This window comes from Ascaphus truei, chromosome 4, assembly GCF_040206685.1.
Source record: "Ascaphus truei isolate aAscTru1 chromosome 4, aAscTru1.hap1, whole genome shotgun sequence".
Lineage (NCBI taxonomy): Eukaryota > Metazoa > Chordata > Amphibia > Anura > Ascaphidae > Ascaphus > Ascaphus truei.
Window position 1 is genome coordinate 15071603 of NC_134486.1, and position 24677 is coordinate 15096279.

The 24677-nt window shown below is 46.6% G+C and overlaps 1 protein-coding gene across 1 annotated transcript in view; it reads left to right on the forward strand.

Moving 5' to 3' along the window:
* The first annotated feature begins 2274 nt into the window (after positions 1-2274).
* The window catches only part of LOC142492233 (vomeronasal type-2 receptor 26-like), a 110152-nt gene continuing 87749 nt past the window's right edge, over positions 2275-24677 (forward strand). The window contains exons 1-5 of the mRNA XM_075594901.1: positions 2275-2336; positions 3222-3513; positions 5691-6509; positions 6666-6725; positions 8257-8484. Of these exons, the coding sequence (XP_075451016.1) occupies positions 2275-2336; positions 3222-3513; positions 5691-6509; positions 6666-6725; positions 8257-8484 (1461 nt within the window). The remainder of the gene's footprint in view (positions 2337-3221; positions 3514-5690; positions 6510-6665; positions 6726-8256; positions 8485-24677) is intronic.

Sequence of the window (24677 nt, forward strand, 5' to 3'; positions counted from 1 at the left end):
ACTTTTCATACTGTTTTCTTATTGTGATACAGAAAAAAACATTACAATGCAACCTGCTTATTTTTATATTTTCAACAAAAGATAGGTGACTGGGTGTGAGGATTTGGGGATCGCGGCACTCACAGCGCAACCCCTCCTCACCTCCTTTACCTCCTGCTGCTGCCGTGGTGAGTCCCCCTCGCCAAAGCCGGTAACCTCCCGCTGCTCTGGGGTTTCCCCGCCATCTCCGGTGGTCCGCCTCTTCTCCGCGGCCGCCTCTCTCTCATGCGGCGGCCATTTGTCCCGGGGGTGCGTGGACAGCTTGCGCCGGGTGAAGATAATTTATTCACTGCACTAGCAGTGAAACCACACCCCCAACTGACTTACAGGCTATTTCCCCAAACCAAACGTATTCACCTACCTGCCAATCAAGGGGACCTATCCAAGACAGCTCCACGCACTCCTCCAGGTCTGCCCCCGCTTCTGATTGGTCAGCCGCACTTTATATTGCCTGTTCTGCCACTCACTCATTGCTCGACATAGTCTCCGCTTGCGGATGTCTACACTGGCACTTTCTCTCTTCATTCACTCAGGTCACGACTCCACTTGGCGGATGGCAGTCTCTGGCTATAGATCCCTGCCTGGACAATGACCTTCTGGAATTCTCCAATCCCTGACCTTGGCTGAAAAAGAAAAAGTGCGCAACTAAAGTTATATTAAGTGACGTGATGAATAATATTAAATGACGTGACCTTGAATTGAGCGTATGCAGCTGCGATGAAGGGGGGGCTCAGGGACCCCTTGGAACAAACAGAGAAAAACAAATTCGGCGTTTTCTCCCGCGGTGACGTCACCAACCCGGAAGTGTTCTGCACGGAGGGGAGAGAGAGAATCTAGCTGGCGTGGAGCTCCGCTTTGCCCAAAAGCACTGCATGGGACAGCAGCACACGTGTGATCTTTGTCGTGGGAGTAGAACTTTCTAAGGCTTCCTACTTACCCTAACAGGACTGTGTACCAGAGGCACCAGTGTCCAAATCCATGCGAGGACATCAGTTCCGGTCTCCTGTGGCGTTTGGGTAACAATATCCCGAAACTGATTGTTTTTCACTTTATTGATGTACGCTTAATACTCACCTTTTATTGGTTATAATATTATATAATTTTTTACACTATGAGCGTTTTGCACTGTGTCTTTTCTCTTTTTCCCTGACCTTGGCTAATGGCAACGACTATGGCTCTTCTTTACCGGAACTGGCAAGTATTGCTAAAGCTATCACCACCTGGCCTGGCAAGCCTAAGACATCACACTACAGACACGCTCCTTTTGCTGCGGGTGCTTGCACGTATACATCCCCACCTCAGTCATAGGGACGGGTCTGGTCTGCGGGCAGCACCGGCGTAACATTATGTCGGGCCCACAAGACGCAGACCAGACTGATCTGGCCTCCATGATAACGACCATGTATCAACAAATCCAGGCCTTAACGGATCAAGTGTCTCTCCTCACCCAACAGGTACAGGACCTTACTCTTCAGGCACCACCTGTGGCTGTACCTCTGCCGCACGCAGAACCGGTATCCATATCATCCCCAGGTCCGAAGATTCCGGCCCGAAGTCATACTCAGGGGATCTGCACGCCTGTCGTGGTTTCCTCAACCAATGCAAGATCCCATTCGAGATGGCCCCGCAACAGTATTCCACTGGTCATAAAAAGGTCGCTTATGTCTACAGCCTACTCACAGGTAAAGCACTGGCATGGGCCTCCCCAATTTGAGAACTGCGTCCCGAGATCACCCGAGATTACGCAGCCTTTAGACGAGACTTTCGACAGGTCTTCAATACCCCCACACGTCAAGAAATTTCTTCTGACTTCTTTCTTCAGCTTTCACAGGGACGTCGGCCTGTGGCCCAATACGCCTTGGAATTCAGGAACATAGCAGCTGACACGATAGGATCAGGAGGCTTTAGTATCTGTCTTCTGGCAAGGCTTATCGAATTCTTTGAAGGACGAACTTGCTTCACAACCAGGCCAGGACTTCTGGAGGACCTTATCTCTCAAGCCATTCGTATGGATCAGCATCTTCAGGTACGCTGCGCTCAGTGCCATCTACCCCAGTCTACGCCCTTCTGTGCCCCTTTTTTCAGGTTCTCTACTACCACGGGACCCGCCGTCTTCCCGCTGCCCGCTCTGGATGCCTATGCAACTCGGAGTCCAGCGTCCTCGGCTACCCTCACAACAATGGCGCCCAACCGGAGGCTTGTGTTACCATTGCGGGTCTTCCAAGCAACTGACCCATGAATGTCCACCATGTCCGGGAAACGACCAAGCCCAGTGAGTATGAAGGGACTCTCCCTAGGTGCTAGATCTCCTTGTCCCCTTTCCAGGAAGGAACTTCAAAAAAGATTGACCATTCTCTCTCTGGTCATACCTTCCGCACCTCCACAGCAGCATTTATCGATTACGGCGCAGGAGGGAACTTCATGGACCAGACTTTCTCTGAACAGAACTAGATTCCATTCTTTAAGAAGAAGTGTCCCGTTGCCTTGGTCGGGATAGACAATCGTCCGCTCACCCCAGCATATATCTCCTTGGAGACTGGCCCCATCACCGTTTCTTCTCATTCCCACAAGCAAACCCTGGACTTTTACGTGATCCATGCTCCTGGTACACCGGTCACCCTTGGACTGGAAGACCTGGCATGGAACCGCCTCAACAAGCCGGGAGCTTTGAAACAGAAAATCCTTTCTGTTTTTGGCGCTGCAATCTGTGCAATAATAGGACCGTGTGCATTCGTGGCCCTGAATACATTAAGGCTAACTACATCTGTATCTTCATAAGGACATAACAATTAGAGGTTGTTCAATTATTATGCTTTTACTATAATTGTGCATGATGTGAAAACTACCAGGAAAGAAGAAAAGATCTCAAAATGTACAGTTAGAGAAGAGAAGGGAGTGGGGGATGTGATAGAAATTTTGAAATACTGTACCTCAAGGGTTTAAACAAACTACAGAAGAAAAGCACATTTCCGAGATCGAGAATTGTTAAAACAAGTGATCACACATTTAAACTTGAGATTGGGAGGCTCAGAGTAAAATGTGAGTACTTCTTTAAAGAAATAGTGGTGGATTCATGGAATAGTCTCCCAACAGAGCTGGTACAGGCTAATAAAGGAAGGAGCTCAACATAATACATATTACATTGTATAGCTTGCCATCCTATGTATCCTATCTTCTTACAGATATTCTATTCGTTATTTCCGACACTTCATGGCCTTTGTTTTCGCTGTTGAAGAGATAAATAAACAGTCAAAGCTCCTACCAAACATTACCCTTGGATTCCAGATTTACGACTCTTGTCTGATGGAAAATAAAGCCATAGAGAGTGCACTAAGCATATTAACAGGTGCGGTGAAAGCTGTTCCCAACTACAGCTGCAATTTCAATAGTAAAGTGGTGGCCTTTATAGGACACATGATGTCTTCATCCACCTACTCACTAGCAGGTCTTACTGAGATCTACAGATATCCACAGGTAAGCAGGAGATACAACTGGTGTATTCTGGTGTCAGGGTTTGTAGGCTGCAGTATTTCTTCTTTATGACTTTTTTTTCAAATAGAATAGACTGAAATGGTTCCTAAATTCCTGAATACTCAATTATAATAGGAATTATAGGACATCTCTGTAAGAGCTTTGCTTGCATATTTGAAATGTAAGTAAAGTAAAACTTAGCTAAAAAGAGAAGAAAACTGTCAAATACCCTCAATACTTTGAACATTTATTGCCAGGTCAACCTGTGGAAGATACAAAAAAGGGTGATCAGTGCGCAGCTAAAACATGGTAATACAAACAGTGCTATTAAATGCAGTGTAGCGTGAAAATAAACAATAGTTGAACCTTGTGAGGGAAGTCACTATAGTAGCGTCTGCAGCCTTTCTTGAGGGGTGGCTCGACACACCTTGAGCTGGAGAAAAGATATAAAGACAGGGTGCACAATACACATAGTGAAGCACAGTAAAAAAGATACATTTTACAAAAAGATTATAAGTTCTGCGTACATCAATGTTGATAAAAACAAGCACTGGATTAGTGAGGTTATCACACAGAGGGAGGGTTGGAATCACAGCTCTTCAACAGATAGGATGGAAGACACAGGATAGGAATCTCCGTGGATCCTTGAATTACGTTTCCCTCATCTCAGGGTAACCAGATGGTGGGGACAGATGAATAAGTCCCACAAAAATTCCCGTAGCGAGGCACAAATGACTGCTTGAGTCCCACAGCTGCAGAGCACCGACAGCACGCCTCTCAGTCCCGTGGGGCGCCTGCTGATGACGTCACAGGATTCTCTTCTATTGCAATGCGGAGAAGAGTGTCCACAGCGGCGTACAGCGTACAGGGCTGTGAGTGGCACACAAAACGGCAAGCGGTGATACAGGGGACAGGGAGGAATACACCAAGAATATACTTGGCTAGAGTTGGGTCAGACAAATGAGCATAAAGACCTTCCAACGCATTTTGTAACTGGTAGTTACTACTTTCCAGTTACGAAACGCATTGGAAGGACTTTATGCTCATTTGTCTTACCCAACTCTAGTCAATAAGTGCAGCAAAATCAGACAATAGGAAAGGGAATCCCTGTCCTGAAGAGCTTACAATCTAAGTGATTGGAGACTTACAGAGACAGCAGGTGAGGGAATAAGTGCGGTGGCTGGCAGTGCTTTGCCTCAGTGACTGTGGGTGTTGAACAATAGCCATGAGTTCAGGTTATTGGGATGTGTGATTTGTGAGGTAAGTTTTAAGGTTTGTCAGTATAAGATCAATCAGATAGGTTAACACCATTAGCAAGGAAAGAGTTGGTAGGGAGGCGAGGATGAGAGCAGGTCTGTATATGGCTGGGTCCAGTATTTGGAGAGATATCCCTTGCAGCAGGAAGGAGTAGATAGAGGTTGTGAATAGAGGATTTGTGGGTGTGTCTACTACACTGGCGACACGTTTTATTGAAGCACGACTAGCACCGCAAGCCGGGGGATGCCCCGGCGTGCTAGCCGCACTCCCTCAGCGTGCCGCGCATCACCGATGCGCGGTCACGCGTCATCGGGTGCCTGCGCCCCCTGCACGCGCGTCCAGGGCTCCCCGAGGGAACCCTGGTGTCCCGCGATGTGGGGGACGGCGGCAGGGGGTTCCGGGGGACCCGGCGGACCCGGCAGCGGGAGGGAGAGCGCCCCTCCGGCGCGAGCCAGGTTACTGCTGCGGCCGAGAACGGGCAAATGCTCGAATAAACTCGGCCGCAGCAGTATTAAGGGGTAAAGAAGTTGTTGGGAGGGAGAGGTGTATAGATAATGGTGCAGTGCAGAGGGGAGGATAGAGGAAGAAATAGGGATAGGAGGGGAGAGGGGAAGTTGGAGAGAACAGAAGTGTTTACAAAGATGTGAAGAAACAGTATACAGAAAATGCAGTAGGGATAGCCTACTCAAACCTTGGAGACCTGGTATTTTTAACAGACTATAATGATAATAATTGTAAATATAATATTTGCATTCTTTCTTTCTTGTTCCTGAATATTCATGCTTTGGAGACAGAAGTATAAAACATTATCTGTATCTTGTCTTTATATATAAAGACATTCTTAAACAATGTGGTAATAATCTGATGTATTGGCTATCATGGTGTTGCCTGTCTTCATTATATTATTTTCCTGTTCTCTGCAGATCAGTTATGGAGCTATGGATCCCATTTTTAATGACAGAATACGATTTCCATCATTTTACCGCACTGTGCCCAATGAGCGAATCCAGTATAAGGCCATCATTCAGTTATTACAGCATTTTGGCTGGAACTGGGTTGGGATTATCACTTCAGATGATGAAAGTAACTACAGAGTCGGCAGGGAACTACGAGATGAAATAATTAACAGCGGAAGCTGTGTTGAATTCCTCATAACTGTTCTCGCTGAATACTGGTACAACAAACATCTGGATGTTGTCCTAAAATCCAGCTGTAAGGTGGTCATTGTATATACCAACCCAGCACGTTTAATATCTATCCTTTTATATTCTTCCCTTGTATCTGGATTAGGGAAAGTTTTAATTCTACCTGCCACATTGCTGATTTTCCCAGAATTACACGAGCTCTATGGCATTGAACAGTTGAGTGGCACTCTGAGGTTTTCTGTGCAAAGAGGGGATATCCCAGGTCTGCGAGATTTCCTACAAAGTGCAGATCCCTATAAATATCCAGACAATATATTTCTCAAGTATATCTGGGCAGGCACATTTCGTTGTTTGCCTCAAAATATGACATTATTTCCAGACCCTTATGAGACAATAATTCCAGTACCTGAATGTGAAGATAATAGTGACCTCAGTGTGTTGGATCCCTCTATCTACAATGTGAATAATTTCCGATTCACCCACAGCGTATATACAGCGGTTTATGCTGTTGCACATGCATTGCATGACATGTATTTACACACTAACAACAAGCTCCCAAAAACTGATATCCCAAGTCAGACCTGGCAGCCATGGATGGTAAATATTTTGGTGAACATGTATATCATGAATAGGGATGGATTTTCCTTGTGAAAATGAGCAAATATCAGGAAAAAAGTATGTACATGTGTTTTTACTAAAGTGTAATATAGGAATTTACATCTTAAATATTACACATTTTCTTGACTCCTTCAGGTTGGTGAGATTAATAGTTTGCATCACGCGACAGAAATTAAACAGAATCTGGCTACATCTGTACATAAGTTCAGAGAAAGGTGAAAAAAGGCGCTTCCGCAAAGAGTGGTCACTAACAATAAAGTGATCTGTATTAAGTGCTCTAATACACAGTAATAACTTCAAGTGACAGAGCTAAAATTACCATATAAACATAATTGTGCAAAAAATAGTGCCGCGAAAAACAAATATGGTTGTTACTCCCTGCTCAAACCCTCTGGTGGGTCCTGTCTCCGCTGGTCCCAAAACACTGCATTTCTTCTTACAATCCAGGTACAATGTAATGCTGTTCCCCCTGGATTGTGAGAAGAAATGCATCTGTACATAGAAAGGGAGAGAATATTACACAGGAGGGTTAAAAGGAAAATATTTTCATACTAGAAAATCCTTGATTTAAGTGATTATTTGCCTAATTATTTTGAATATAGTAATGTTAGCCAATCTGGCAATAACTCTTTATAATATGATATCAAATGAAATTGTCACTTTATTAATGGAATTGAGTGAGTAGGGGTGCTGCAATACTATGTAATTAAATAAAATAAAAGCAGCGCGATTGCCTGTTAGAGATGTGCAGGGAGAGGGACCGCTTCTGTCTGCTCTCACTGCACAGCTCTTCTAGACTGGTGTAGCCCGGTAGGATTGCCACAGTGAGGGTCCCATTCAGAAGCAGGGACCCTGCTGTGTTAATCCTGATGGGAAATTAGTCTGGCCGCGGGAAAGCCGCGAGCAGGCAGTGGTCAGGCAGCTTTCAACTGCGGTTTCCTGGCTGAATACTCAACAATACCTCTTACTGCCTCTGTAGTAAGTTACCAAAACCAATAAAACTGAATATACCAAAATAAAAATGTTTCACAAATGGCCCTAAAGTCTAGAAGTGTTTTTTATTTTTATTTTAAATATAAAGATACTGATTTATCTAAAACATGAAAACATTTTTACCAAACTAATTTTCTTCAAATTGTATTACAATGAGTCCTCGCTTATCCGACACAAAGCATCCCCGCAAACCCCTGTCGGATAGCAGATTGTCGGAATGCAGGACCAATGTTAACAGGTGGTGATTTCTGTCGAGTACGCGAAACTTGCGACGGATGATGCATTTATTTATTGCATTAGCCGCCATTGGAAATCTCGTCCGATGTAAAGCAAAACGTTGTGAACCAAGGACTACCTGTATATAGTTACTGTACTTCTAATAAGTAGGGCATGCTTAATGTCTATTGAGAATATCAATAGAAAAAGAGGAATCCTCATGGGATGAAGGCGCTGCACAGTAAGATGCACGAGAAAGCCTTCCCTGTCGCTGCTCCCAAACTCCAACCGCGGAGAATCAGACCTCCTGAATCAGCAGGTGAGCTACAGTACCCAGGGAAACACCCATGTAGTTGCCAGATCTTCCGTGGCAGGGGGGAACAGGTGCTACATATACAAGAAAGGTTTTTAGATTATCCAACTGAACAATGATCAAATGTAATCACTGTGGGAAACACTATAAAGATGAGGACATAATCATCGTCCTGCAATATATTTGTTTTTTCTTTCTATTTAGGTAAACTATTACTTGAAAAAAGTTCATTTCAAAACCCCTGGGGGTGAGGAAGTATTCTTTGATGATGAGGAAAACTCTTTTGCAAAGTTTGACATTCTAAACTATATTATACTGCCTAACAAGACTGTGAGAGAAATTCAAGTTGGACATTTTTATTCGACTGGAAGTCAAGGTTCTCAAATCCTAATCAATGACAGTGCAATTCAATGGAATTCTTCATTTACTGAGGTAAGAAACAATTCTTTATTTAGGAAGATGAGTAGCTGTAACGATCGTGCTCGCCAGAAACCGGGACCGGGCCACGGGGCTGAGTTGGGGATATGAAAACATTGACCTTAGGCCTCAAAGCCGGTTCAGGATTGCGCAGTCCATAGTCAAACATAGCCAGATCAGGATTGGAGAAAGCAGGGTTAGCGTTATCCAGGCAGGGGTCATGGCAGGCGGCACAGGAGCGGTGGTCGAGGAAACGAGCCGAGGTCATCAATCAGCAATATTGGGTGAAGCTACTTCAGCATAAAAGGCAAGAACCTTGAGTGAAGCCACTTCAGCGGAGACGCTTCAGCGAATTAGCTGCAGTGCGACAGGTAAAAGGCAGGAGTCACAGGAACCAGAAGCTTCAGTACAGGGACTTCAGCAAAGGAACAAACTCCACTTGGAGGAAGCAGGAACCAGAAGCCACAGTACTGGGAATCCAACGCTTCAGCACGGGAAGGCAGAAAAAGTTCAAAGAAGCTGCTTCCGTGTGGCAGGGTTTCTGGAAGGAGGGAACAGGAACAGCGAAGGATGAAGGCCACAGGAACCAGGGGTGCAGGCACGCCACAGGAAACACTGGGGGAACCAGCGTAGCCGCTTCAGCACGACAAAGGCGAAGTCTGCCAGGAACAAGGAAAGTAGCGCCGGGGCTGCTATGCAAGAAGGCCTTGGGAAGCTGTGGAAAAGGAACAGGAGAAAAGGCACAAAGGGCCTAGCAGGCCAAACAGAGAGTCTGTGACAAGCACAGATACTTGTAACTGGTATTGCAAAGTCTATGTCCAGCAACTTCCTGAAGGCAGGGTAGTAACTAAATAGCACAGAAGGCCAATCAGGCCAGAGCTGCAAAGGAGGCAGCAAGAGGCAGGTGATTGCAGAAGCAGGGAAAAGTTTGTCTGGAACCAGCCAAGTTCCTGAAGGATTGGTTCCAGCCAAACCCAGGAGCGGATTCCTCACAGTAGCCCAAATGAAGGGAATATATATTCTTATTCTGTAAGGAAGCATTTCATCAGAGAACATACTTAAATAGATGACAGAATACATGCTTATTGTAATTTAGAGCAGTGAGTCACGGTTAGCAGCCTTTAAGGCTTAAAGTAAACAAAGCTGCTAGTGACATTGCCCTTAAACAAAGAAACCAGGAGGGTAATATTCGGCACACTGCCTTCCCTTTACTTGGTTTTGGTTGTGTGCATCAATAGAAAAAATGTATTAAATATATGAAAAAATGTTAGGACCCAAAAACATATAACATGAAGTATACAAAAATAAAAAATAAAATATAAAGTAAAAATATATAGTGATATAATAAGTCCAGCAAAATAAAAGTCCCAATGGTTAATGCACAGAGCAGGAAACAGGGAGAATCTTTAGTTGCACAACGACCTCCCTTTCAAACCTGCATAGACAAAGAAAAAAGAAAATAGCGCCCAAACCTAGTGCATTACTGTTAAAAAAAAAAAAAATTAAATCCAAGGCTCACAAATTAAAACTCACAAAGTATTTGTAAAAGTGTATTATGAGAATTATACTCATGCTCCGATTAATGGTTAGAACTCTGCTCCTCTCCTCCACTGCTCCGAACGATCATGCTGACTACCACAAGCCTCCGTCCAGCAGGAACTCACGCTGTCAGTCACGTCAAACTCTTCCTCCGGAAGCAGACCTCCGGTGTCTTCGGTTCCGGGCAGGGATTGAATTCAATGTAAAAGTGGGTATACTTGATATTATGGTGTCAGTAAATCACGGATGAACACCTAGACATCAGCATCACATGCGACCCTACGCGTTTCTTCAGATATACTGATTTTGTCAGGGGATGAATTCTGGGTATATTGGTTGCTGCTATTTATATTCAGAAAATAACAAATTAAGAAATGCTAGCTAGAAACTCATGTGCATAGTATATCCACTAATGACTAATTTCAATCTCATAAACATAAATGCTCTAATCAATATGCCAAATAGTTAAGCATAATATATAATATAAATAATGTAAATATAAAAAATATATAAATTGCAACTCAAAAACTCAAAAAATAGTACAGTAATTAGGCAAGATGACAAGGGGAGGGGAATTGTCCTCCAAGACAGGGCTGATTATGTGACAGAGGCGACTCATTTGCTAGGAGATAGTACATCCTATATGGTATTTGCTAATGACACAATGGAAGATTATCAAAAATAATTTAAAAACCTTCTAATAGAGGCAAAATATATGCAAGTTATTACAAAATCAGAGAGTTTTAGTACAAGCTGGAGACAATCTAGTACAAGCTAGAGTTATTATTTAAACGTCATCCTAGAACTCCGGTGTTCTATCATAAAACAAAATTACTTAGGAGTATTAAACAACCGCTAGGGAGAACTATTGTTTCGGGAGTGGAGTCGATGACGTCCAGCATGTCTTAGTATATAATCTTGTATAGCTCCAAAAATAGCGATACAGAGACTCTGAGAAATGATCTGAGAGACCCAAAAATGAAAAGTATATGACATATATGAAGTCCAAAAGATGGTTCTTAATCCGCAGCAAATCAGGTTATAGGTTCTTGGGCAAATAAAATCGCCAATTGTGTACAATGAAGGACTGAACTAACAGGGAAAGATGGACCCAATAAGAAAGTAGCTAGAGAAACTAGAGCCAGCCTTGAACTGAACCCATAGTAACTCATTAGCATAAATATCTCGGTCCTAGCTTCTGCATCCCTTTATGTCCAAAGATATTGAGGTAAATACCTGTGTTCTTGAAATAAAGCCTTGTAGGATCCCGCGTGCTGAAGCTGTGGTGATACCGAAGCCTCAGACGTCTGGGAAAAACTTCAGGCTGCACACATGGAGGTGCCCGCCTCCTCTCAGCGTTCTCCCATGAGGCATAGCGATTTGCCGAAACCTGCGCTGCGGAAGTGCGTCACTCCAATCATGGGGCAGTAGAAATTGAAAAAATTGGTGGAACAGCAGGAACCCAGAGAAAGCACTGATCAACTCACCAGAGGTAGCAAAAAATAAAAAAAGTTTATTGAATTACATTGTTAAAAACAAAAAACAAACTAACATAAAATCTCCTACATGTTTCAGGCTCTCCAGCCCTTTCTGAAGGAGTAACTGTCTTAGTATGTAGACTTTTTTCTACAGTCCATTGTGGTCAAATTGAGATCTTATATTAGGGACATGCTGCACCTCATCAACTCCATCTCTGAGATTACATGGAAATCTACATCTGTGCAAAATGTGATGTGGCCTCGTGGTATACTTGTATAAATCACACCAAAGGATTATTGGCTGTGTCACATTTTCTGGAAAAAGACACTCAATTTAAAAATACACAAAGAGCGTTTATTTTGAAAGCTATCCATTTCATTTGGAACATAATTATTTTTTATGTGAAGATATTTATTATTTACAGGTCTGTGGAACGGCCATTGGCACCAGATTTGCCCCCAGCTATGTTAACCTATATATGGGATTGTGGGAGAATTCCCATATGTGGGGTAATGCTAGGCTTGTGGCGGTCTGGTGTTCTATGCCCGTTTCATAGACAACATTTTGGTTATTTGGGACGGAGAATTAGAGGAGCTGACTAGCATATTACAGTCATTCAAAAACAATGACATGGGTCTACGGTTTACATTTCAGATAGACAAATACAAAATGAATGTCACGGGAGACCAAGACTTATCCACACATTAATTCCTGGGATTCTGGATTGAGCAAAACAAGGAGGGTAAAATAAATTGTAATTTATTTCCTTTTAAGACAGACACAAAATTCTTCACAATTACACTGAAAATACAGTTACTGGGTTGGGGAAACGAAATAAAATGTCCACGAAATGAACAACTTGAAGACAAAGTCTCTGGACACCCCTGCACGCATGCAAGTGGGTTAGCAAATTGAGCCGTGCGAGAATCCTTGGATAGGGGCGCAACTTGCCAGCCCTTTATCTCCGCCATAAGGAAAAAGTTTGTAACGTCCTTACAGGATTCATTCGGGAATCCTTAGTTCTACCGAATTCCAGAAGAGGGGCACAATCCTTGGTTACGATGTAATTAACCCCTCACATTCCGGAACCACTGACCCTGTACTTGGTGAATCTTGAGATTGAACTTCAGATGAATCTCACAGGGACTGGGCAGCAGGCATCTTTATAGGGTTAAGGGTCCCATAACTAACATACACAACCAATCCCTCCCTTGGGAACACTTTTCCCACCTATCCTAGACTTGCCAGGAGTTCCGAGAATGGGCAGAAGTTGCTTCCCGGTTTGCTAAGAGCATACGCTAAGGTGACACCTAAGCTGCTTAGCATACCGGGCCCAACCTCTTACCTGGCAACAGTAAGTCTGGGATTTGACTACAAGGTGTGACTAGCCCATATGTTGCACCAGGATCTTGCACTTTACAATATCCCGGACGGCCTAAGACCTAGGGTCTCTGAGGCTTTTCAACTCCGGACTTCTCTAGACACTGGGGCACCTACTTAGCAGGGTGCTCTTGAACTACGGAGAGGAAAAATCCCTCAGCTCATGCATCCATAACACCTTGATATATTAATGGATTCATTGCCGGGCTGACAGGAAAAGGTTCCTGTCCCCACATTTTAAAACAGCAAGGAAACACATTTTAATTTTATATGTGGTTTCTACATGTGTGACAAATATAAAACAAATATGCTGTGTGAGTATGTTCGCAGCTGCTTGGCTTCCTAATATTAGAGTGCTAGCTCCTTCCTAGAGCGAGTTAGCCACTTAATTGAATGTGTTCTGTGATGTGGTCTGCGGTTTGACCTACATTCGGTCTCTGCTCCATCGATAAACGCAGACATCCTTTCCCCATTCACGTTAAGTGGATAACAAGACGGCCGGACACATTGTTGCGAGTAAGCACTTCAACCTTAGACCGCAGACCACTTATCCAATTGAGTTTGTGGTATAGACGTCTGTGGTTTAGGCAGTAATACTCAGCTTCAATGGGGCCACTCGCTCACGGCACGCTTCTTCAATCAGCGCTTGGTTGAGCACTAGGAGATCCACCTTGTGTCGTGAATACAATTGGCACATTCTACATACATTTCAATCACTGCAACTAGGTACTGAGCTGCAAAACAGGGACAATAAAGATGGTGTAGAGGAAAACATGTCATTGTGGTGAACAAACAATTAACCCCTTCAGTCCCAAAGCAATTTAGGGTTTACAAGCTGGGTATAATACCTTTATTATTGGCCTGGTTAACACCCTATCGCCACACCTCCCCACCTCAACGTGCAGGCTGTGGCCCGGCCACCTCGTCCGGTGGTTGGGCTAGCCTGGCATCTCTTGAGGAAATTAGTTCGCAAGGTTTGTCCTGCCGGGAAAGGCCATCTGCATTCCCATTTTCACTGTCTTTCTTGTGCTGGATGGTGAAATCAAATTCCTGCAAAGCAAGACTCCAGCGCAGAAACTTGGCATTTTCCCCTGACACCCTTTGAAGCCAACTTAACGGGTTGAGGTCCGTGATCACAGTGATTGGGCGACCGTACAGATAAGGCTGCAGCTTTCGCAAATCCCACACAATCTCAAAACACTCTTTCTCAATCGTGGCATAAGCCACTTCTCTGGGCAGTAGTTTTCTGCTCAGATACACTACTGGATGTTCACTGCCATCCTCCCCCACTTGGCTGAGTACAAAGCTAATGCTATAGTCCGAGGCATCTGTCTGCACAAAAAACTTTTTGGAGTAGTCTGGCGCAGCAAGGATAGGGGCACTGGCCAGTGCAGTCTTCAGGGCCTGGAACGAGGCTTCACAGGCAGGAGACCAGACAACCAATACTGACAGTCGCTTTTGTGTCAAGTAGGTCAGGGGTTTGGCCAAAACGCTGTTCTGAGCGCCAAACTTTCTGTAATAGCCTGCAGTGCCTAAAAAAGCCTAAAAAGGTGCCTGCTTCTTGGTCTTGGGAACAGTCCACTGCACTATTGCTTCCACTTTGACTGGCTCTGGTTTGAGGTGCCAGCCACCCACCCGGTACCCCAGGGACTTCAGCCATCGCTACTAAGCACTTGGTGGGTTTCAATGTGAGTCCCGCTTCCCTGATTCTAGCTAGCACCGCAGCTACATGTACTAAGTGTGTGTCTCACGAATTGCTAAACACTACAATGTCATCCAGTTATGCCCTTGCAAACCCCTTCATGCCCTCCAGTAACCGATTGACCAGGCGTTTGAAGGTAGCCGGGGTATTCTTCATCCCGAATGGCATCACTAAGAATTCATAGAGGCCACTCAGGGTAATGAATGCTGACTTCTCCCTTGTCTCCGTGTTCAAGGGATCTGCCAGTAACCTTTACTGAGATCCATGGTGGTCAGATACTTTGCCCCCGCGAGTTCATCCAGCAAATCGTCCATGCGAAGCATGGGATTAGCATCTTTCACTGTTCCTGCATTGAGCTGCCGGTAGTCCACACAGAACCGGGTGGTTATAAGGAATCCGCTTCTGGCTTTGATTCTAGTCTTGCAGTCCTCTGCAGTTTACAAAGTTTCCCTCTGGCAATCAATGGCACATGTGCTGCCTCTCACTGCAGCTTCAGCCCTGTGCTCTGTCATTGGAGGAATGCTCACACACCTCCCTCCTGTGATTGGCTTGCCGCCCTTTATATGCTGGGCTAATTCAGTGCCGAGAATAATCCTACTCTGGATGTCACAGTGTGCTGCCACAAGCCCCCTGGCTTGCCCTGTTCCTGTTACTAGTTCATGCTTTAGCTATAGTTCCTAGTTCTATGCATTAGTTCCTGTTTCCTGTGACCTGCTGCTACTTTCCACGCAGAGGTCTGTGTTCCCTGTGACCTGCTGCAACTCTCCACACAGAGGTCTGTGTACCTGTTTACTGAGGCCTGCTGCACAATCCCTTTTGCAGAGGCCTACTTTGGACTCATGTGCTGAAGCGCTGGATTTCCCGGCGCTGCCCCGCGATGTTCTGCGTCCAGCCTGCTGTCTCCCCCTACAGAGACTAGTGTCATGAGCCGTGCCCGCTCCTCGCGCAGAAGCCACTCCCACAATCTTGCTCTTACGCTGAAGCAGAGTACCCGTCTAACCGTTGCATAACTCCTGCCTGAATCACGATGAGGCTGCCTTCTCTGATCCTGACCCTGGCTTGTCCTCAGACTATGCTGTCTTCTCCTGTCTGGACCCGGTCTTGTTTTACCATTGACATTGCACTTCGGCTCCAGCTCTGAGGCCTAAGGTCGGTGATTATGTAACCCCACCTCACGGTCTGGTCCCGGTTTGTGGCGAGCACGTCCGTGACAGTGGTCCCATCCTTCTTAGGTACCAGGACTACCGGACAAGCCCAAGGGCTCTGGGACGCTACAATTACCCCTAGGGCCAGCATCGCTTCTACCTCCCTATCTATACTGCCCTTGGTCTCTGCTGATACCCGATAGGATGTTTATGCAGAGGGCTCAGATCGCCTGTGAGCACCGGGTGATCTGTGATTTGTGTTATGCCAGGTTTGCCCGTGAACAGAACCCTACACTCTTCTAGCATTGCTTTGGCTTCTGCTCTCTGCCTGGCACTTAATTGAGACCTTATCTCAACTTGCTCTACAGTACCCTCCTGCCTAGACTCACCTAAGAAATGTGGCAGAGAATTGCTCACCAGATCCCCCATCGGTGGGCTACAAATGGCCAGCACTGAGTCCACACTCCTTCAACATGTTATTTACTCCTTCAACATGTTATATGATAGGTCTCATTTCTCTCAGCATCTATCTGTGCAACATAGTTACACTTGTTCACATTTTGGAGCACCGGATACGGTCCTGACCAGGCAGCCATTAATTTGTTCTCCTGAGTAGGTTTTAGAACAAGTACTTGCTGTCCTGGGATGAATTCTCTGCTATGGGCGTTCTGATCATACCAAGTTTTCTGCAGCCCTAAGGTTGTCCTATGCCAACCCCATGAGCATTTCTAACCGGTCTCTGAGATCTACCACATATTGAAGCACAGAAGCATCAGTATTGGTAGTCTCCCATTCCCATCCCTCACGGAATAGGTCCAGAGGTCCCCGTACCCTGTGACCATATAGTAACTCAAAGGGAGAAAAGTCTGTAGATTCTTTTGGTACCTCTCGGTATGCAAACAGCAAGTGCTGCAGGTGACCTCATCTTACCCCTTGGTCCCTTGCTCTCTATCCAGGAGCCTGCTGTGCCACAAGAAGTAATCAGACCCATCACCTGGCTTAGATTCGGTTGCCTGAAGTCTCAAGCCCTCCAAGCTGGGGTCTGATCGCCCCGCATCCCCAAAACTGGGTACCTAATCAAGCCGATTGTCAAGCCTATGTTGGGGGGACTGGGAACAGGTACAGAGAACAGTATATCAGGGTCAGTAGGTGACTTTGTCTGGCTTACCTGTCTGGTCTCTGAAGAGATCCAGGGGAGCGTAGCCAGATGCCCAAAAAAAGAAGAAATGTGGATAGTGTAATACAGTAACAACGTGTCAATAAAAATATAAAGAGCTTTCAAATTCCTACTCACAAACGAAGTAGAAAAATGAGCATATGTGCCAATCTGGAACTGTGAACCATCCCAGTCTGAATGGTGTGGTATAAACGGTCAGCAATCTCAGAGAAAAGAGAGAACAGCCATGGTGCAGATAGAATAACAACATTTATCAATAGAAAGGTCACAAGTGGAGGCTTACATAGGTCTAGAAAGTAAAGGCAGTAAACTGATGGGTCTTTCAGTGTGTCGCAACTCTCACCGCCCGGTACACACTGCTCACAGCTCTCGCGTGCGTCTGGACACCGTGACGTCACTTCCGGATTGTGTCGTCACAGCTCGCCGGAACGGAGGACACCATCAGGAATCCCTCTGCTTCTCTTCCTCCTTTAAGATGGCTAAATTTTGTTATTCTATCTGCACCATGGCTGTTCTCTCTTTTCTCTGAGATTGCTGACCGTTTATAACACACCATCCAGACTGGGATGATTCACAGTTCCAGATTGGCACATAAACTCATTTTTCTACTTCGTTTGTGAGTAGGAATTTGGAAGCTCTTTATATTTTTATTGACAAGTTGTTACTGTATTACACTATCCACATTCCTTCATTTTTTGGGCATCTGCGACGCTCCCTTGGATTTTGATCAGCAGTGCACCTTTCAGACTTTTAAAACAGTCTTTTCAACAGGGTCGAGTGATAAGTGGTTTTTGCCTTTGTATTTCACTTATTTTATTATTTATATGATTCACTGTTCACTGTTGTTTATACACTTATTGAATATTTATCACTATTGATTTATTTATTCACTTCATTGTTTTTTTGGGGGGTTAAGTAGAGCGCCATCTAGCATTTGTTCTATACTGGTCTCTGAAGAGACCCTGGGAACAGTAGGTCCCAAATGCAGGGGGACAGGGGTTGAATCTGCTGCAAGCTTGGCTGACAGGCTCCTGGTGATCGCTGCACATGGTCCAGCTCGGCTGTAAACACACAGGTAACATGCCCCAGGTCATTGCCATGGAGGACCTCAGCATCTAACCTATCTCCCTCATACCACGTCCGGAACCCCAATCCAAAAAGACCGGGCAACCTGGAGTGACAGCGGTCCTCCATCTAGCATGGTCACTTTCATCCCGGCTCCCGGGAGCAAATCTTCTGGCCGCACCATATCAGGGCATACCAGGGTAACGGTGGCACCGGAGTCTAGCAAGCCATTCGCCTGCCGGTCCCTAATGGTCACCCTCCGCAGATGCTTCTGCAAGACATCATTGGGCTGCATCCTGACTGGTGCAATGTGATGTCTTACGATCTCCGCTGCTTGTTCCGTGGTGGCAAGTGCAGGTTCTCCCGTGGATGTCCCTCTGTGGGTTGATTCCATGGCTATGCTTGGTTCCTCTGTGTGTGCCAGCTGCACACGGGCGACCGGCCTCAAAGCTTGTGATCGTTGCCCCAGATGGGATCCCCCGGACTGGTCCAGGTCTGTGCAGTCTGACCTGAGATGACCGACCTTGTTGCAGGATAAACACCGCCTCTCATGTCTACATTCTGCATCTTTTGGTATGTTGCCTTCTGCCGCAGGCTTGTGGGTCCACTGAGGGGTGGTTTTGGCTCCATTGGCCGGGCTGGCTGCATCTTTAGTTGCCGCTTCTTGCTCATCAAAGCCCTGCTGGTCACATACTCATCTGCCATCCTCGCAGCAGCTATATGGGTTTTAGGTTTATGGTCAAAGATCCATGCCCTCATGTCTGAGGGAAGCTGCTGCAGAAGTTGCTCCTGTACAACCAAGTCCATTAAGGTAAGGAACTGGTCAACCCCATAACCCGCCACCCACTGATTTGCATACAATGCCTGGAACTTGCCCCGGTAGGCTTCGGGGGTGAGGGCATACTGGGCGAGCAACAGGCTTTTAACATGACTGTTGCAATTGGCTTCCACACATGGAATGCCCTGCACAGTTCATTTGGTTCTGCCGGACAATAAGGGACGCAGTCTCCGAACTTCATCGTGGGACTTTGTAGGAGTCACACTACATTTCAAAGTCATTGAGGAATGTGTCTATCTAGTCCGTGCCATCCACAAATTTGCTTAAACTGTGGTGGTCAACCTTGGGAATATTCTGTTTTCTGTTGACAAGGTGAGAGTGGGGGGCTTTTCCATGCAGTGCTCTGCTGCTGTAGCCCCCTTTCCCCATGCGGCAAGGAAAGCTGTGAGCCCAGGGGTGGCAATTCCAGCAGCTGCAACGACTACTTCCTCCACACCCACTGGCACCAAGCCACCAATATCCAGGTGGTCTCCCGCTCTCTCCCAATGTCATTGCAGCCCTGGAGCTGGATTAACCTCCTGCACTCCGGGCTGATTGGTGTCCGCTGCCACTACAGCTGAGGGGCTATGCCCGTCCAGTGGAGCCATTTGGGCTTCATGATTCTCCAAGTCCTCCTCCAGTTGCCCCTTTACCCGACCATCTGTCGGTAGTCCATAGCCTGCACACCTTGCCACGATTTTTTCTCTGTTCCAGGACCAGAACCATCCTGAATGTAAACTCATGTTGTGATGTTAGCACACGGATATGGGTAAAGGGAACTGTAAACGAAATTGAGGGTAAAAAGCGCATTAATAAAGGCAGTATGCGCGGCTGTTTATCCCTATTTTGCATTGGGTCTGAAGGGGTTAATTTTATATGCACCATACATGTACTGGTCTCCCCTCTGTCCCTTTTTGTCCCCATTTTGCAGGATTATATATACCTGCGGTAACCTATTACATTGTGCGCCTGCATTACTGGTTTTGGGACACAAGATGCCGCTGCGAGAGCCAAACCGCAAGTTAATTGGAGAAGCGTGGTGTTCCATTGAAACGTATACAGTAGGTATCCCTTACTGAGGCTTGAACTCATAACCACATGGTCAATTGAATCAAAGGGTTGCGGTTTCCAGTCTCAAGTGGGTATCGGATACAATGTATCCCCCTCCCGGTTAGTAGCGTAACTTGAATGGCGGCTGGCAATTGGCGTGGGAACTCGGTCAATTGACGTGGGATCTCGGTTAACCGCAAGTCAATTGACGTGAGAAGCCCATAGCCCAGCATTGCCAGTTCAAGGAGATGCTCTAACTAGGGAACAGGAAGGGCTAGCAACTTGAAATTTGGTGTGTAGCCCCAGAGTAACATCCCAAGCACCCACATATTAAAAATATAATTTTAGTATAAGTGGAACATGTATTTTTTAATAATGTACCTTTTCTGGCTGCAGTTTTAAATGGACAGGCAGGATGAGTTTTTTTCTACTGTCATTGTGATGCACTCAGGGACCAAATGTTTTAACACCCATGAGCTGGGGCACTTTCCTATGCAGACTTCATAGACCCCCTGCTGCGGCAATTCCTCTGAGTCTAGGGAAGTGTTGCATATGAAAGCCCCAGAGCCAGGATATGTGACTTAGCCAGGATGCCCGCTGAATGGGAGATCCTGTTAGCCACCTGGGCTAGTTCACACCCTGAGTCCCACTCCAAGCCTGGGAGATGCCAGGTAAAAAGGGGAGTACACATATATTAAGCAGCCAATGTGTCAATGTCGCACAGGTGCTGTATTAACCGGAAATCCCTGTAGTGCCCACTCTGCAAACTGTGGGCAAGTAGTGGATTTGAGAGTGGGGAAATTCCCACGAAGGGGATTGGGCAGGTGTGTTGTAGATATGATAGCAGACCCTATATACATGCTCCCCAAGCTATCCCCGTTGTCTTTTATTTTTATTCTACAATGTGAATGGATTTCCACCGCTCTTCTAATAGCGGAAAAGAGCAGGTGCAACGAATCCAGAACGCAACAAGTTAATTACATCGGAACCAAGGACATAACTCTGCTTCAGGAATTCGTTAGTGCTGGGAGTTATGTAACTAACCCCAATGGACCAGAATAAACTTTGTCATATTCACGGACATATTGGGCTTTGCACCCCTTGCAAAAGAATTGCATATTAAAAGACAATATTCCGGTGCTTTGTTTTATTTATGGACATTCTATCCTGTTCTCTTCTTCAGTGTGAGGATTAGGGGGTCTCGGCAACCACAGCGTGAATCTCCCTTACCTCCTGCTGCTTCTGCTGCCGTGGGACGTCCCCCTCGCAGGCTCCATCCACCCCCCGTTGCCCTGGGGCATCCCCGCCATCTCCGGCGGCCCGCCTCTGCTCCGCAGGTACTTTCCTCTCACACAGCTGCTTTTAGTCCTTAGTGCGTGCTTGGAAAGCGCGAGCCGGGTGAAGATAATTTATTCACTGCAGTAGCAGTGAAACCACGCCCCCAACTTACCTGCAGGCTATTACCCCAGACCAAACTTGCTCCCCTGCCTGCCAATCAAGGGGACCTTTCCAGGAGAGCTCCATGCGCTCCTCCAGGCCTGCCTCCGCTCCCAATTGGTCAGCCGCACTATATATTGCCTGTCTTGCAATTTCCACATTGCTCGACATAGTATCTCTTGTGGATGTCTATTCTGGCTCTATCTCGTCTTCGCTTATTCAGGTTACAACTCGGCGTGGCAGACTACAGTCTCTGGCTCTCGAACTTTAGCTCTCGACCCCGGCTCCCTTTTGACTACGCGGTTTCTCACATCCCTCGATCTCAGATTGGACTCCGACCTTCAAAATCTCTCCTTTCCCTGACCTTGGATAACGGCAACTACTACTTCTCTTCTTTTACCGTTACCGGCAAGTATTTTGATAGCTATTTCCACCTGGCCAAGCAACACCCTAACACCACACTCTAGACACGATCCTTCTGCTGTGGGTGCTTGCACATATACATCCCCACCTCAGTACAAGGGCCGGGTCTGGTCTGAGGGCAGCACCGGAGTAACATTATGTTGAGCCCACAAGACGCAGATCAGACTGAACGTGGCAGCATGATATCGGCCATGTATCAGCAAATCCAGATCATGACCGATCAGCTTGTTCTTCTCACCAGACAGGTAGAAGATCTCTCTTTACAGGCACCCCCTGTGGTACCACCTCCGGCACATGTGGAACCGGCGGGCGCCGCAGCACCGGGCCCAAAGATCCCGTAGAATGGGGGCCCGCACGCCTGCCACGGATTTCTCAAGCAATGTGAGATCCAGTTTAAGATGGCTCCGCAGCAGTATTCCTCCAGACATAAGAAGGTGGCGTATGTCTACAGCCTACTCACGGGAAATGCCCTGGCCTGGGCCTCCCCGATTTGGGAACTACGTCCCGAAGTTACTCGAGATTATGCGACATTTAGACGAGACTTTCGTCAGGTCTTTAATTCCCCCGCACGACAGGAGACTCCTTCTGACTCCTTGCTTCAGCTTTCACACGGACGTCGGCCCGTGGCCCAGTATGCCTTGGAGTTCAGGACCCCAGCAGCTGACACTCTGTGGTGTCAAGAGGCTTTAGTGGCAGTTTTTTGGCAAGGACTAACGAATTCCGTAAAGGACGAGCTTGCCTCAAAACCCAGGTCAGGACTTCTGAAGGAACTTATCTCACAGGCAATTTGGGTGGACCAACGTCTCCAGGTACGCCACTCCGAGCACAAGCACATCTGATTTGTACCTTTTCGTGCCCCCTTTACCAGGTTCTCTTCACCCACGAGACGTACCACTTCTCCGCTGCCCGCTCTGGAGGCTCCAGAACTGATGCAACTCGGAGTTCAATGCACTCGGGCCTATACAACATTTCCGCAGACTCAGTGGATTATGCTTTTACTGCGATCCTCTGAGCATCTGATTCGCGAATGTCCTCCGTGTCTGGAAAACGACCAAGCCCAGTGAGTATGAAGGGGCGCTCCCTGGGTGCTAATTCTCCCTGTCCCCTTTCCAAGAAGGAACTTCCTAAAAGTTCACTATTCCCATTTCCCTCTCTGGTCCTACCATTCAGACATCTACAACGGCATTAATCGATTCGGCGCAGGAAGAAACATCGTGGACCAGAAGTTCTCAGAATTTAACCAGATTCCACTCATTAAGAAGAAGTCTCTTGTTGCCTTGTTAGGGATCGACCGCCTTCAACACCCGTAGCGGTCACTTCGAATATCTCGTGATGCCCTTCAGCTTATGCAACACCCCGGCGGTCTTTCAGGACTTTATCAATGACATTTTTCGGGATGTCTTTAACCTTTTTGTAATTGTTTATCTGGACGACATTCTTATTTTTTCTAACAATCTACAGGATCATATCACTCATACGAAGTTTGTCCTCTCCCGCCTCCGAGAGAATCGCTTGTTAGCCAAAATGGAGAAATGTCTCTTTAACCAGACTTCCACCTCTTTTCTTGGCTATATTATTTCCGACAGGGGATTTGCCATGGATCCAGAGAAACTGAGAGCCGTAGTGGATTGGCCGCAACCCGATTCCCTCAAGTCCATTCAGCGGTTTCTAGGGTTTTCCAATTATTACCGGAAATTTATTCGCAACTTTTCAACCATCATCGCTCCGATCACGGCACTGACCCGAAAAGGAGCTGATCCTTCAGCTTGGTCACCTGAGGCAGTAACGGCTTTCAAAACATTGAAACAAGCATTTGCCTCAGCTCCCATCCTCCACCACCCGGACACCAATTTTCCATTTAACCTGGAGGTAGATGCTTCGGACTGCGGGGCCGGCGCAGTCCTATCCCAGTGATTTTCTCCCCAGGATAAACTCCACCCTTGAGTTTTTTTCTCTAAGAAGTTTTCTCCAGCTGAGAGAAACTATGACGTGGGCAATAGGGAACATTTGACTGTCAAGTTGGCCCTTCAGGAATGGAGGCATTTTTTGGAGGGGTCAAAAGAGCCCTTCGGACCATACAAATATTTTGTACATCGAGAGTGCCCGCTGCTTAGGCTCCCGCCAAGCCTGCTGGTCGTTATTTTTCTCTAGGTTTAATTTTATTTTGTCCCACATTCCCGGCACCAAGAACATCAAGGCGGATGCCCTCTCTAGACAGTATTCTTCTGTAGAGAGACCGGAGAAAAATACTGAGTCCATCCTTCCCAAGCAAAAGATCCTTGCGGTCGCTGCATTCAAGAATCTTGAAAAAATCAAGTCTCAAAAACACCTTCCTAGAGATCTCGAGGTACCAAAGGACACCTTGTATGTTGAGCCCAAGTTCATTCCTGAGATTCTGGATTGGGGGCACGCCTCCCGTTCGGAAGGACATACGGGATTCAAAAAAACATTGGACCTCATCCGTCGCACCTTCTGGTGGCCCAATATGGCCAAGACCATCCTTGAATTTACTCGGGCCTGTCCGGTATGTGCACACAATAAGATACCTCATCAGAGACCCCATGGTCTTCTTATGACTATACCAGTGGCTCCCAATCTGTGCGCCCTGGCACCCTGGTGAGCCGCAGCTTGCCTAGAGGGGCGCCGCAATTATCCTCCCCACAATCCCTCCGATCATCATTCCCCACCATCCCTCCGATCATCACTCCCCACCATCACTCCTTCATGCCGGCCAGGCCGCAGGGAATTGGCTGCAGGCAGATAGGAAGCCGGGGGAGGGGCTTTGTGCAGAGCACACGGTGCGTGTTTGTCTGCCTTCCTGCTCCTCTGTCTGCGCGGTTTCCTGTCCCCTTCTGCCCCGGGTGATAGGAGAAGGTAGGGGGTGATAGGAGAAGGGAGAGGGAGGGGAGAGTTGTACATTTGCCTGCCCAGTGACTGTGTGCAGGGAGCTGCCTGCACGGATCTTCTCCACCCCAACCTCCCCCCCTTACATCC